Genomic DNA, 15296 nt, shown 5'->3' on the forward strand with positions numbered 1-15296 from the left:
TTTTTAAATGTCATTATATGCTTAAATTTGTAATTATTTTTTAAATATTTTTAAATATCACTACATGTAAAACCAAGAGAGATGTCTTAATGAATTTATACAGCATTTGTAAGTGTCTCAATAAGCTTTAATTTGGTGCATAATTATATGCGACACTTTTATTAGTGAACTAATAACTAAAATGCCTCAATAAACTAAATATTAGAGTGTTTTTAAATGCCTCTTAATTTCAAAATTATTGTAAGAAATTTATATCTATTGTCGCTTTATTGAGTAGTGGCTTCTAGTTATGAAGCGACTTGAGAACTAGAAACTGCATCAAATGGACTTATTAAACTATTCAAACCCATTGATTCAAAATCTATTAGTTTAACATATCTATAAAGAGAATCGAAAGAAGAAAGATGGAGACCAAAAAAAAAAAAATGAAATCAAAGAGGCATAATTTGAGAGCAGCCGCTAGAGGAATTTACATAACTCAATGGAACCTCCCAATTTAAGATTGTTTGAACTTACCAAATTTGTTTATAACATATATATATATATATAGGGATCATTAAAATACAAATTTTGCTTGATTTAATTGTCAAAATTCTCTTCTCTCATTGATAGTGGTTCTACCTTGAAGGAATATCCCATAATATTAATTCTTTAGGTTGTGTTTGATTAAAAATATTTCAAATGATTTTCTTTAAATTGAAATAATTGCATTTTGAATTATATCATTTGAATTACACTTACACAGATGTTATTTAAAATCTTTTTATTTTTTAGGTCTAAATTCAGGTGGATTTAGACCCAAATCGAAATACTTCCAAAATATTATATAAATAAATAATAAATTTTAAATTTCCATTAATAAATGATAGGATCAAATGACTTTATCTAAAAGGCAACCTTATGAAATTAGCACCCTTCTACACAGCCAGACAGCCTCATCGAGAGACTTTTCGAAGGGTGCTAAAATTACAGAAATGCCCTCACCCCTGCAAATTTGCTTCCCTGCCCCGCCTCCTCTCTCCTCTCTCTCCTCTTCCATGGTCGCCTCCAGCAAGCGTCGATCGTCGCTGCATTGCCTAGCTACCTTTGCCTCACTGATCACTGCTGTAATTAATAAATTAATAAATTGCAACAAATTTATTAATTAATAAATCTAGTAAATTATTAATGTTGAATTTATTAATTGGGGTTAAGTAACCGTAAGGGATTTATTGCAACAAATTCTGTAAATTTAAGGAAAAGTTTAGGGCTTTGTTAACTGTTGGAGATCTGGCCTGAAGTTGCTGTGCTGATTAATTTGCAGTTAAATGCAGCCGCTTGTACTTGGAAACTGAATGGCTTTAGATTACTTGCAGATCAAAGCAATAAGGAGAGTTCACCATGTTTTATGTATTGCATGCAATGGAGACTTTAAAATCATTCATTTTGGCTACTTTGTTACTGGATGTCAAAATATATAGCTTAGATATATACATGGCCTACTTATAAGCTAGACTGTACAAATCAACATTTTGCTATTTAATTTTTGTAGTACTGGTTCCTCTAATTCCTCTTCCACCGATCCCACTGGCTTCCGTCTTTTACAAGTTTACGCTTTAACAGATTGTACTCTGAATATTCTATCAATATGGTAAATAAAACTAACCCTATACACTAAAAACCGATTAAAATGTAATTCTGATCCACCTCAACTTCAAAGATTATTAATTATATATTCATCATATTTGTGTGTGTATATACATAGAGAGAGAGAGAGAGAGAGAGAGAGAGAGAGAGTGTGTTGTTATCTATCTGTAATAGAGATAGCTGTACTGAACTCATGAGCTAGATTTCGGTTGTTATATAATTAGACAATTGGATGAACAAACGTTTGAGATTAGGTTAGGTTAGGTTGAGATGCTGAAACATATTCTCCTGAATTGCTGCTAAATACATTTACTTGTTTTCCTGCTTTTGGGGGCCTATTTAATATTACAAAATAGTTTTAAGTGCAAATTGATGGTGATGATGATGAATGCATAGTGTTCTCCATTTTTGACTCGGTACTGCCATTTAATAAAATAACTTTATATATGGTGATTAATTAATAAGCTTAAATCATTCTGTATTAATTTATTTTATATATTTTATTTTGTGATAATGGGCATCAAGGTTGCTAAAATCGTAAAATCGTAAGAGGGTATTCAACATGTAAAATCGTAAAATCGAGTGCGATTCAACTTCAAAATCATAAAATTCTAAGAGTTTTTTGGTGCAAAAAATCGTAAAATTATACTCATAAAATCGGGAGTTTAACAACCATGATAGGCATAATACTAAATTATGCTTATTTATAAACTCATCTCCAAAATTCCTTTCGAGAAAAGTTTATTTCCCACTAGTCAAAACACAACACGTCCTGTTAATCAAAATGTGATGTGTGTCTTGCCAGATTTCTCCCAAAATTTGAAAATCTTGCTTAACTATTGTAAGCTCGACTTATATAAAATACAAGATTTCAATAGTAAAAATATCTCACACTAAGAGACTTATTGTTATTTATTTCGTTCATTTTGATATACTAATTAACTTAATCATCAAGGACTACCAAAAACAAAACCTTCCCCGAGTCTGGATCAAGGCATACTTGCTGATCTTCCCAAACATCATCAATTTGAAGATAAATTTTATTCAAATCCCTTAGATTTAGGTCATTTCTTGGAGACCCTATATGATTTATAAATTCAATATTTGAGATTTTTGTAATTTCTTGTAATAATCCCATTCAAATTTGGAGTTTAAAGTCATTATAATTATTAGGTTTCTTAATGCTGTATCTAAACCACAAGATATGTCCATAAAATAAAATTAAACTTGAACAAGAAGAATTTTTTTTTTTTTTTTTTTGGGGGGGGGGGGGGGGGGGGTGAATCTTACCCTACTATTTCTAACAATATTGGTGATGTGACCTAACAAAATGAATAGAAAAAAAATAAAATAAAATCACAATGGCTGATCTAAACCATGTGAGGTCTGGGAATATGCCCACCAACTATACATTATACTATTTTATATATATATATATATATTGTACAGAACTTTAGTATTAAAACATATGATTCTCAACTATGGTTAAAATGTCCCATAAACAAATAAAAAAAATATGGTTATAGGTGTCAAATTTTCAACGCACATCCCTAATATTATACGTTTGATGGCAAAGAAATCCACTGAATTTAATTATATAGCTTGCAACTTTAGAAAGACCACTTCCACACTATGAATTTTTTCCATGAAAAAATTAAAATCAAATATGAATATTGGTTTTCAAAACAAAATTAATGAATTCTCAAGAGAAAAACTTTTAAATTTACAAAAATATTATTAGAACACGGAATTTTATACCATTGGTAATTACCGTCAAAGATTAACACTTAGAAAATTACTAGTGTTTATTCACTATAATTGATGAGGGTTTTATGATGGATCACCACTCAATCCGTGATACAGTCGCTCTCTTCATGTTTCTTTTTTTTTTTTCGATTTTGAGGTAATTCAAGTAATTCTCGAATCCGAGCTCATTTGAACTAGCTCTTTTTTGCAACAAAAAAATAAGTGGAAATGGCAAAAAGTAACCACTATTCAAGCATAAAATTCCTTTCTATCCTCTTTTTAAAAAAAAAACATTTTTGTACTTTCAAACAAACTAATTACATAATATAGCCACTTTGTCAGATTCAACCATTAGTTTATTTAAAAAGTTAGAAAGAAATAAAAAATAAACACAATAATAGTCAAATACTAAAATACCCCTCACCCGCTCATTACCCATTTCACCCATCCACTTCATCTCTCTCACTAAGCAACTGCCCGCCGCCGTCGTGACAGCCACTCGCCGCCGCCGCCGCCGCCGCCGCCGCCGTGACAGCCACTCGCCGCCGCCGCCGTGACAGCCACTTGACCGCCGACATCAATCTCATCTTGGCTAAACAAGGTTAGAGTTTCTTTGTTGATTTTAATGAATAAGATGCTGTAAATGGTCGCCGACGACAAAGCTTCATCGGCGACCATGGAGATCGACCGGGCTTCGTCGCGAACGAAGACCCACGGTCGGGCTTCGTTCGCGACGAAGCCCGCTGTGCCCAACGGGCTTCGTCTTTGGGGCTTCGTTGCAGACGAAGCCCGATCGGGCTTCGTCTGCAACGAGCCCCCTGCATCTCGACAAAGCTCGATCGAGCTTCGTCTGCAAACGAAGCTCGATCGAGCTTCGTCTGCAGACGAAGCCCGTTCGGGCTTCCTGAATCGAAGCCCGATCGGGCTTCGATTCAGGAAGCCCGATCGGGCTTCGTCTCACTGCAACGAAGCCGAAGCTCGATCGGGCTTCGTTGCAGGAAGCCCGAACGGGCTTCGTCTGAAACCTAGCTTCGTTTCAGACGAAGCCCGTTCGGGCTTCCTGCAACGAAGCCCGATCGAGCTTCGGCTTCGTTGCAGTGAGACGAAGCCCGATCGGGCTTCCTGAATCGAAGCCCGATCGGGCTTCGTCTAGAAGAAGACGCTTCGTCTTCGTCTAGACGAAGCCCGCTAGGGCTTCGATTCAGGAAGCCCGATCGGGCTTCGTTTGCAGACGAAGCCCGATCGGGCTTCGTCTCACTGCAACGAAGCCCAATGGGCCGCGACCAAGCCCACAGCCCAATCGGGCTCTCTCGACCGTTGGGCCCCAGCTCGATTATCTCTGCCCAACGAAGCTCGATTAGGTTTGGGTTGCGATGATCTGGCTGCGACAATTGGGCTTCTTCTTCTTTTACTTCTGTTTTTACATGGTCACTGTCTAAGACAATTGTTGTTTTTTTTTTTTTTTTTTCCTTACAGATGGCTGAACAACAAACTATAAAATTTACTTATGTTCATACTCATCGAATATTACCGCCCGGAATGCGAGTTACTACTCATTGTGGGATCAAACACCTTGAGGCGATGCGTCGTGCTCTAGACCGATACAAGTTATTAGATAGATTCCTACAGGGCCCATTAGGACATTTCTTAAAGATGCCTTTGTCTCTCCATTTGACTGCACCACAATTGATATATCATGTTCTACTTAGGGAGGTGACATTTCCAGGTGCCCACCACGATGAGATGTGGTTCGAGATTGGTGGCACACCATATAGGTACGGGAGGCAGGAGTTCATACTTATTAGTGGACTCCGATTTGGGGCTATTGATAGGGAAAGCCTTGAACCGAAACCTATTGAGCCGGAGAGTTTACGTGCTCGACTATTTCCACAACATAAGAAGGGGGTGACTGGAGACGACCTTGAATTACTTATTAGTACCAGAGAGGACATGGTTTCAGAGGATGCCCTGAAACTGATTTACATTGCTGTGGTCGATATGTTTTTGTTGGGCCAGGATGAGCGCGGGCATGTGGATGATTTCTTGTGGACTATGGCTGAAGATTTACAAGCATTTGAGATGTTCCCTTGGGGTACGTATGTCTACAGTAAGAGTCAACATTACATCCGATTGGCCACGAAAGAAAGAAAATTGACTGGTGAAGGTGGGAAGAAAATCAACCTTTATGGTTTTGTATGGGCGTTTCAGGTACTCTTTCCTTATTGTATATGATTTGTCTATAATAACTAAATGTTTGTTTTGTTTTTTAATTTTTATTTTTATTTTTATTTTGCTCTTTACAGTGGTGGTTGATCGAAACGTTCCCATGGATTCAGAATAAATGGGCCGTTAGACTGTCTGATGCAGACATTCCAAGATGTAGAAAATGGCTATCAAAAAAAAGGCCGCAGATAAAAAATTACGACGATTGTCTTAGGAAGGAAGTAAGTGTGCAACTTACCTCTAAATTTTGTTTATTTTTAAATCATATCTATCTAAATAATACAATTTTGCAGGCACGAGGATCGAGTCCGACTCTTGAGCCCACTGATGATGAGCGGGAAACGAATTTTTGGAGATCTTTTAACCCTCAACACTCGGTTGGGGTCGATGTCTATAAATTTGGGGGCGGAGGGGGTGAAGAGGAGGAAGAGAATGGCGGGGATGAGGACGAGGACGAGGACGGGGATGAGGATAAGGCGAGTAGGATACATTTAGATGAGAAGGGAAAGGAAGAGAATGGGGAGGAGAAGAATAAGGAGAAGGCAAGATTCCCTGATAGTTCGCACCACGGACAATACGAGGTAGGGATATGATTTTTATTTAATAATGGTTTTAATTTATATTTTTTGTAATTGTTTATATATTTTTTATAGGAGGGAAAGGAGGAGAAGGATAAGGAGAAGGCAAGATTCTCTGATAGTTCGCACCACGGACAATACAAGGTAGGGGTATGATTTTTATTTAATAATGGTTTTAATTTATATTTTTTGTAATTATTTATATATTTTTTATAGGAGGGAAAGGGGGAGAAGGATAAGGAGGAGGTAAGATTCGTTGATAGTTCGCACCACGGCCAATATGAGGTAGGGGTATGATTTTTATTATCATAATGGTTTTATATTTTTTTTAATTATTTATATTTTTTTTGTTTGCCTTTTGTAGATCACCGAGATGCTGAAACAAACTCTAGATATGTTGCGGAGAATAGATGGGGAAATGAGTCAGGTGAGGACACAATTGTTGAGACTAGAGAGGGCGCAGGAATCACTAGAGAGGGGGCAAGCAGCACTAGAGAGGGGTCAGGCAGCACTATGTGCTCATCTACGCATCCCGCATATTTCCCCAGATCACAGCGATAATGTTCATGAGCAGTCCCAGGGTGATGATCAGGTAGATCTTGATCATCACGATGAGGACCAGGCATCTACATCTAGAGTAAATTCCAAATTTACTTTTATATGTTTTACTTTATTCTAAAATACTATTTTGTAACGGTTAGGTTTTGTTCAGTTACAGGAGGAGGAAGTGGTTAGGGTCGACAGGCGACCTATGCGAGATAGATTGCCATCGCAGTTTCGTCGTCCACCCTTCACCGATCCAACAAAATATAAAAGGAGAAAGAAGGATGCTACTTTGGAGGGGTCGGACGTGGACCCGATGCCGCCGGTACTAGACCCAATGCCGCCGGACATAGAGACAGTGCCCCCTGAGGGTTATATTGAGTTCATAGGTTCTAATGAAAATATTAGGTAAGTAACAATATTTACATTTTTTCTATTTGCATAAACAATATATTCTTACTCTTATTTTTCTTGGTTGTTGTAGTCTTCACACCGGTTTCATTCTTAACCTAACACCGGATGACCTCCGAAACATAGAGAATGAGGCCAACTGGTTGGAGGGTTACCATATCGATAGTTACATGTGTTGCCTGAGACGTATACAGTCTCGACGTCAATATGACACAAACTACGCTATCATGTCAACTTCGTTTTTTGTGAGTTTGCACTACTTTTTTTTTTTTTTTTGCATCTTAATTTAATCTATGACCAATATTTTTATTTTATTTTATTTTATTTTATTTTTCAGGCATCCATGGTAAGATTTTGGGAACAGGAGTACGGGGGCAATAGGAGGGTTTTTGTGCCTTCTATCGCATCTGTTCCAGAAGAGTGGACCGGTTTCGTTGACGGGCGCATTGACGGAAGTCTCCCTTGGTGGGCAGTCGATTATGTAAGTCTTAATTCATTCTATTTATTTATTTATTTATTTATTTATTTATTTCTGTACGATTGACATATTAAAATAAAATACAGGTGTTGCTCCCTTGTAATGTAGCAAATTCTCATTGGTTTCTCTTAAAGATTTGCTTGAAAGATAGGAGAATTGTCATATATGACTCCAATTCCATAAATGAAGATAGTCGTAGGAGCAGGGTCGAAGCTATACAACCACTTGTGAGTTTGTTACCCATTCTACTAAAGAAAGCTGCATATTATGAACATGTAACTGCAACTGCGACGCTAGACAGAGATTGGGAAGTGGAGAATACTGATCCTCAGAAGTTGCCTCAACAACCGGATGGGTAAATTAATTTAAATTATATTACAGGGTCAATTTTCATGAAAATATGGTTATGTTACCAATGTGTGTTATGTCTGATACAGGGCCAGCTGCGGGTGCTACATTATCAAATATGTCGAGGACATACTGAGGCATAATGAGGATCACTGGCATATGCACCCAACTGTGGATGTCCGTACCCTCCGAAGACAGATTGGAATATTTTTGTATAGACATAGCACGGTAGTATACTTGTAGATCAATAGATTAGAAGATTCTTTGTTTTGTGTTTTTATTTTCATCTAGTTCAAATGTTGTATATTTTTGTATAAGTATAGCAAATAGCAAATTGTATATTGCTCACTTGATGAAATGTGGTTTGTGGTGTTGTTGATGGTAAGGGATAAGTGGTTGTGGTGGCAGTATGTTGTTGGGAAGAGAGACTGAGTCTCTAATGTTGTGATGGTAAATATTGTCATGTTATTATGTTGTTGAACATAGAGACTGAGTCTCTAATGCAGGTTCAATGTCCAAGAAACAAGGGAGACTCTGTCGAAATTTTTAAATTACACTTATGGGGTAATTTGAAGATCATTACAACATGTTGATCCAATGTTAGTAGTTAGAACAATTCATCATGTATTTGTTGTGCATTCTACCTTTAACTAACTTGAACAACGTAACAAGAGATCATTTTAGTGTTAGTGGAACCCATAGATTGAGAGGAAAAATGAAAAGCTTGGAAATGACTAACTTTGTAGTTGTTCCTCACACAAAGTGAAAAATAATGACTTTGTTGTGATATATACATTTGGGTTTACCCAAATAACATTAAAAGACATCATTTTAGTGGTAATGGAATATATTAATTTGAAGAAAAATCAAGAAAAATAAAAAAAAATCATTTTCGGGCTTCGTGGGCCACAAAGCCCGATGGCCGGGTTTCGTGGGCCACAAAACCCGATGGCCGGGTTTCGTGGCCCACAAAACCCGATGGCCGGGTTTTGGTGGCCCACAAAGCCCGATTTTTTTTTTTTTTTTTTTTTTTTGCAATTGAATTTTTTTTTAAGTTTCCCACTAGTATAGTCTCAAATAACACTGATTGTTAAGAAATTACACTCTAATTTTTTAACAAGTTTATTATCATATCGTTATTATCTTGCTTTGTCCAATATTATTAGAAGCAATTGATCATGTGTTGGTTGTGTTGATGGTGGATGGACATCCTCACACAAAGTGAAAAATAATGACTTTGTTGTGATATATACATTTGGGTTTACCCAAATAACATTAAAAGACATCATTTTAGTGGTAATGGAATATATTAATTTGAAGAAAAATCAAGAAAAATAAAAAAAAATCATTTTCGGGCTTCGTGGGCCACAAAGCCCGATGGACGGGTTTCGTGGCCCACAAAACCCGATGGCCGGGTTTTGGTGGCCCACAAAGCCCGATTTTTTTTTTTTTTTTTTTTTTTTTGCAATTGAATTTTTTTTTAAGTTTCCCACTAGTATAGTCTCAAATAACACTGATTGTTAAGAAATTACACTCTAATTTTTTAACAAGTTTATTATCATAGCGTTATTATCTTGCTTTGTCCAATATTATTAGAAGCAATTGATCATGTGTTGGTTGTGTTGATGGTGGATGGACATCCTCACACAAAGTGAAAAATAATGACTTTGTTGTGATATATACATTTGGGTTTACCCAAATAACATTAAAAGACATCATTTTAGTGGTAATGGAATATATTAATTTGAAGAAAAATCAAGAAAAATAAAAAAAAATCATTTTCGGGCTTCGTGGGCCACAAAGCCCGATGGCCGGGTTTCGTGGGCCACAAAACCCGATGGCCGGGTTTCGTGGCCCACAAAACCCGATGGCCGGGTTTTGGTGGCCCACAAAGCCCGATTTTTTTTTTTTTTTTTTTTTTTTTTGCAATTGAATTTTTTTTTAAGTTTCCCACTAGTATAGTCTCAAATAACACTGATTGTTAAGAAATTACACTCTAATTTTTTAACAAGTTTATTATCATAGCGTTATTATCTTGCTTTGTCCAATATTATTAGAAGCAATTGATCATGTGTTGGTTGTGTTGATGGTGGATGGACATCCTCACACAAAGTGAAAAATAATGACTTTGTTGTGATATATACATTTGGGTTTACCCAAATAACATTAAAAGACATCATTTTAGTGGTAATGGAATATATTAATTTGAAGAAAAATCAAGAAAAATAAAAAAAAATCATTTTCGGGCTTCGTGGGCCACAAAGCCCGATGGCCGGGTTTCGTGGGCCACAAAACCCGATGGCCGGGTTTCGTGGCCCACAAAACCCGATGGCCGGGTTTTGGTGGCCCACAAAGCCCGATTTTTTTTTTTTTTTTTTTTTTTTGCAATTGAATTTTTTTTTAAGTTTCCCACTAGTATAGTCTCAAATAACACTGATTGTTAAGAAATTACACTCTAATTTTTTAGCAAGTTTATTATCATAGCGTTATTATCTTGCTTTGTCCAATATTATTAGAAGCAATTGATCATGTGTTGGTTGTGTTGATGGTGGATGGACATCCTCACACAAAGTGAAAAATAATGACTTTGTTGTGATATATACATTTGGGTTTATCCAAATAACATTAAAAGACATCATTTTAGTGGTAATGGAATATATTAATTTGAAGAAAAATCAAGAAAAATAAAAAAAAATCATTTTCGGGCTTCGTGGGCCACAAAGCCCGATGGCCGGGTTTCGTGGGCCACAAAGCCCGATGGCCGGGTTTTGGTGGCCCACAAAGCCCGATTTTTTTTTTTTTTTTGCAATTAAATTTTTTTTGAAGTTTCCCACTAGTATAGTCTCAAATAATAGTGATTGTTAAGAAATTACACTTTAATTTTTTAGCAAGTTTATCATTGCATCATTTTGGTGCTATTGAAACTGCATTATATACTCAGTTCTTTGCTCAACAACATACTACAACACAAGCTGTCAATTAAATTAATTATTATGAGTTTAGATGAAGGAAATTGAAAGATTACAAATATGAATAAATCTCAATTTCAAAGATTAATGTAAAAAATAATATTCATTTCTGAACCCCCGACAAAAAGATATTTGATTGATGTTGTCATCCTTTTTGTATCGTGCCAGTGATTTTTGAGCATTGCTGAAACACAAAGGATATATATGGTCAGTAAAAATTCCATTAACACTTTGCGAGTAAAAACATTTTTTTTTTCACAAACGATCTAACAACTATTGATAACATATGTGATAACATTATATCATACCTGAATGAGTCAATGTCTATTGATTGTTTTCATCATTGACAATATTATCATCACTTGGAATTGACAACTGTATAGGGCACCGACGACGAGTGTGTCCAGTCTCTTTGCAAATGCTGCATTTCCGGCTTGCCCTTGCAGAGGCCCTAGCAGCGTCCCTGGATTCCGGAGTAGTGGCTGTGCTCGACTCTCCAATGGAGGAAGTCCATTCATTAGGGCAACCAAGACTGTTGTGTCCTAGTTCACCGCATTTTCCACATTTTTTTCTTCGACGAGCTTCCCCCATGGAAGGAATTCGACCATTTCTCGGTCTACCCGGTTGTCGTCTTTGCACAGGTGGGAGTATAACTATCTGTCTGACGTACGTTGGAAGAACCCAAGCGGCCTTGTTAGGGAGAGGATTGATGGGAAGTGCATATGCGCGTCTGACCCAATCTGCAGTGTAATATGAATGGCAAAGCATATGGTAGTGCACCCTCATGAAACTGTCGCATAAGGCAAAGAAACACATAGTGTTAACATATCACACTAAATTACAAACATAATACGCAAATAAAAGTCAAACCATGATACCTGCTAGCAGCAATTGCATGAAGACATGGTATTTGATCAATGTCCCACTTGCGACAACTGCATGTACTCGCAACAATGTCAACTATCCCATCGCCTTCCTTTGCATGTTGCACGAGGTATTTGTTCCCTTGTATTATAGGAACTACACGACATCCTCGGTCTAATGTTTTGGCATGCGCCAAGTTAACATGTGCCACTGCAGCGGAGGTCACAATGGTTTCGAGTCTGGCAGCTGCAGCACGTCTATCACTAAACCATTTCTGAAGCATATGTCTCAAAAATTCATGTGCACTTGTTATAGGCAACCGACGTGCTTTCATCATGCATTTATTGAGAGACTCGGCAATGTTGGTGGTCATCATGGAATATCTTCTTCTTGGACAATATGCACGTGACCACTTTTTCGGTCCTGCTTCCATCAATGTCAGATGAGTCTGAGGATGCATCGATTGTATTTCTGCCAAGTATGTATCACACTCTATTGTGGTGTAACTGTATGCTGCAAGGTAGAATGCAGTCATCACATCTTTTCGCTGTCTACAACGTTTCTTCAAGTTTTGCTTAAGGTGGAAGAAACAAAAGACATGTGGGACAGAAGGGAAGACATGACTCATCGCATTCGCAATGCTTTGGTGACGATCAGAAACAATGACTAAATCTTCTCGCACTCCGATAGCCTCTCTCAATTTCGTCAAAAACCATATCCATGATCTGTCAGACTCACCATCTCCAAATCCAAAAGCGATGGGATAAATCATTTCCTCCCCATCTTTGCAAGTTGCAACGAATATCACCCCTTTGTGTTCACCTTTCAAATGTGTGGCATCAACGGCAACAACCGGTCTTATGTAAGACCGAAAACCATGAAGGCAAGCTCCGAGTGCAAAAAATGAATATAAAAAATAATTATTTTCATCTGTCTCTATTGCCGTGATACTGCCAGGATTTGTTTCTTTTAACATGTGAAAATATGAGGGTAGTTGCTGATATGATTCATCTGGATTACCATAAGTAAGTCTCTTTGCATGTTGTAAAGACCTCCAAGCTTTAGTGTACATAATCTGCACACCATGTTGTTCCAGCAACTCCCCCATTAGCATTCTAGGTGTATATTCACTACTCGCCACTCTTTCAGAAAACAAACTTCCGATGACAATAGCCTTCACACTTCGAAAATGTGAATCGTATACGTCCGGAGTACACGTGTGACTCGGCATAAATTTCACCACATGCCAAAACGAACAACCAGGTCTACATCTTGCACGAAGCATAAATTTGCAGTTCACATCCTTGCAACCAGCCTCAAATCGAATTGTGCACGAACGTCTGACTCGATAGTCCATCTTCACATCAACACAATATTGTCCAAATGTCAAAATTAGTTCCTGTTTACTTTTAAAGAGTGCACCCATGTGTAAAAGATCACCTTGGTATGGAATAGACACTTCAGGTCTTGTTTCCTCAATTGCATAATTTTCTACACCAGGAACGATCCAGTTTCTTTGTAAATGGTTGTCCTCAAATTGTGAACCTGAAAATCTTACTTCTGGGTACTCCGGACTCACTTCTCTTTCATCACCACCATCATCACTATTATCACCATCGCTATCGTCACTATTATTATCAGTTTCATTATCACAATCATCATCCGTATGTGGAGCGTCATCTGACAAACCACCCATACCATATGTACCAAAATCATCATTTTGCAGTGGACTACGTGCGGATGTAAATGGAATGGCACCTGAATCTTGATTACCACCACTACGTAGGTTACAAACTCCAATATCTTTACAAATCATATCAACATACATCACTTTATATTTTCTATCATCGCACATAATAAACCTAACACCGTAGTCGTCCTTTATAGGGAACTTGGTAGCTGGAAGTTCGCTTGAGTGTTCCGTTACAAAATGAATGGTGATGTCGTACCTTGTTTTATCAATTCCCGTTACTGTGTACACGATCTCAACCAATTGAGTAAAAGTCGTATTTTTGTAGATTCCCGCACACATCCTATTACCCCCAATATACTTATTATCATTCCATTCCCCGTTCCACACGATGACCAACTGCACTAAATCCATTGCTACAAGATTGAAAGGAGTAAAAAATTAGTCTTACCATTACCATGGATGCAACGGACCCACACACACCCAAATCGGGTTCATTTCCTTATTAAATCAAGTCATAACTATAAGTAAGTAAGTTTATTTGTTTTTTGAGATTTGTATTTTATTTTCTTTTTCTAAAGAGATGATTTGTACAATTAAACATGATTTTTGACTTATAAACCAACAACCAAGTTATGATAATTTTTCATATGTAATTTAAGAAAAATATTTAAAAATTTTATGAAAAACATTGGAGGATTTTAACATAACACATTGAGGCACAAATGCTTAAAAAGTTAAATTTTGTTAAATAATATGATAAAATTAAATATATTATATTAAATTATATTATTTTACTCATATATAATATTAAATTATTTAACAAAATACTCATATTATTTTAAAAAATAATATATATAAAAATCATATCAGGTTTGTAGGCAACAAAAATCATAATCGGGCTTAGTTTCGGAACAAAGCCCTATCGGGCTTTGTTCCGAAACTAAGCCCGATCAACTATTATCGCCCACAAAACCCATAAACGATGTGCAGTTTTGAAATTTTTTTTTTTTCACCCGAATTAGAGCAGATTTGGAATGATATCTATCAAAATATGTTCTGCTCACAACTACAATCATTCTACACAACCTTAATAAGCAATGTGAACACAAAAATTATTTTAAAAAAATAAAACAAATACAAATCGAATAGATACCTTGAGATTGGGTGAAATTATTTGTTGGAGAGAAAGAAAGAAACTTATTGAATGGGACTTCAGTGAGGTCGCTGCAATTGATAAAGAAGATTGAATGACCCAACAAGCAAAAAGATTGAATGTATGAAGAATGACTGAGTTTGGATAGTTTGACAATGGAGAGAAAGAGAGTAACGTGAATGTGGGAAGAGGAGAGAGAAGAAAGGTTATATGAAAGAGATAAGGATATTTTGGTAAATGAGGCTAAGGACAGTAGGGTTTTCTATTTTAAAATCTCATTAAGGGTATTTTTGGTATTTTACATAAAAGTGGCTATAGAGTGTAATTAGTTTGTTTGAATAGTTAAAAACGTTTTTTTTCTATGAAAAGTATAAAAAAGATTTTATACATTTGACTTTGGTCAAATATGAATTCGCCCCAAAAAATAAAGGGTAACGTATAGTCTCCTGGTAGATCCTCTATATCCAAGTCAATCACTATGTTAAAAAAAGATGTAATAAATATCATATCTAAATTATAAGATATTGTGCTTTTATATAGATAAATTGAAGAGTTATTAGGAGTCAGAAAAAAGTTAGATAAAGAGTCAAATTTAATCTTCTAAATAGACGAGCAAGCTAGTTAGAGGTGTGAGCTTGGAGCCATGCCAGCCCTAGTGTTTGTT

The 15296-nt window shown here is 36.5% G+C and overlaps 2 protein-coding genes across 2 annotated transcripts; one reads left to right on the forward strand and one right to left on the reverse strand.

Moving 5' to 3' along the window:
• Positions 1 to 4864: 4864 nt before the first annotated feature.
• Positions 4865 to 8196, forward strand: LOC127799841 (uncharacterized). Its single transcript, XM_052334057.1, has 11 exons — positions 4865 to 5580; positions 5676 to 5816; positions 5889 to 6176; positions 6249 to 6317; positions 6390 to 6458; positions 6538 to 6810; positions 6886 to 7124; positions 7201 to 7372; positions 7465 to 7608; positions 7692 to 7960; positions 8043 to 8196. Exons 1-11 carry the CDS (start codon positions 4912 to 4914, stop codon positions 8194 to 8196), a joined length of 2487 nt encoding a protein of 828 aa, XP_052190017.1. The 5' UTR covers positions 4865 to 4911.
• A 2843-nt stretch (positions 8197 to 11039) lies between these two features.
• On the reverse strand, positions 11040 to 13529 carry LOC127800446 (uncharacterized). The gene is made up of 3 exons (XM_052335060.1): positions 11801 to 13529; positions 11231 to 11712; positions 11040 to 11106 (listed from the first exon to the last, which is right to left on the reverse strand). Exons 1-2 carry the CDS (start codon positions 13480 to 13482, stop codon positions 11247 to 11249), a joined length of 2148 nt encoding a protein of 715 aa, XP_052191020.1. The 5' UTR covers positions 13483 to 13529; the 3' UTR covers positions 11040 to 11106; positions 11231 to 11246.
• Between the last annotated feature and the right edge of the window lie 1767 nt (positions 13530 to 15296).

This window comes from Diospyros lotus, chromosome 4 (genome assembly GCF_014633365.1).
Source record: "Diospyros lotus cultivar Yz01 chromosome 4, ASM1463336v1, whole genome shotgun sequence".
Taxonomy (NCBI): Eukaryota; Viridiplantae; Streptophyta; class Magnoliopsida; order Ericales; family Ebenaceae; genus Diospyros; species Diospyros lotus.

Bases quoted from the DNA above. Each gene is read 5' to 3' on its own strand.
- LOC127799841 (XM_052334057.1), top strand. From the start codon at position 4,912: ATGCGAGTTACTACTCATTGTGGGATCAAACACCTTGAGGCGATGCGT. The intron at 5,817-5,888 runs GTAAGTGTGCAA...ACAATTTTGCAG, and splicing joins ACGATTGTCTTAGGAAGGAA to GCACGAGGATCGAGTCCGAC. The intron at 7,609-7,691 runs GTAAGTCTTAAT...AATAAAATACAG, and splicing joins CTTGGTGGGCAGTCGATTAT to GTGTTGCTCCCTTGTAATGT.
- LOC127800446 (XM_052335060.1), bottom strand. From the start codon at position 13,482: ATGGGTGGTTTGTCAGATGACGCTCCACATACGGATGATGATTGTGAT. The intron at 11,713-11,800 runs GTATCATGGTTT...CTTATGCGACAG, and splicing joins CATGCAATTGCTGCTAGCAG to TTTCATGAGGGTGCACTACC.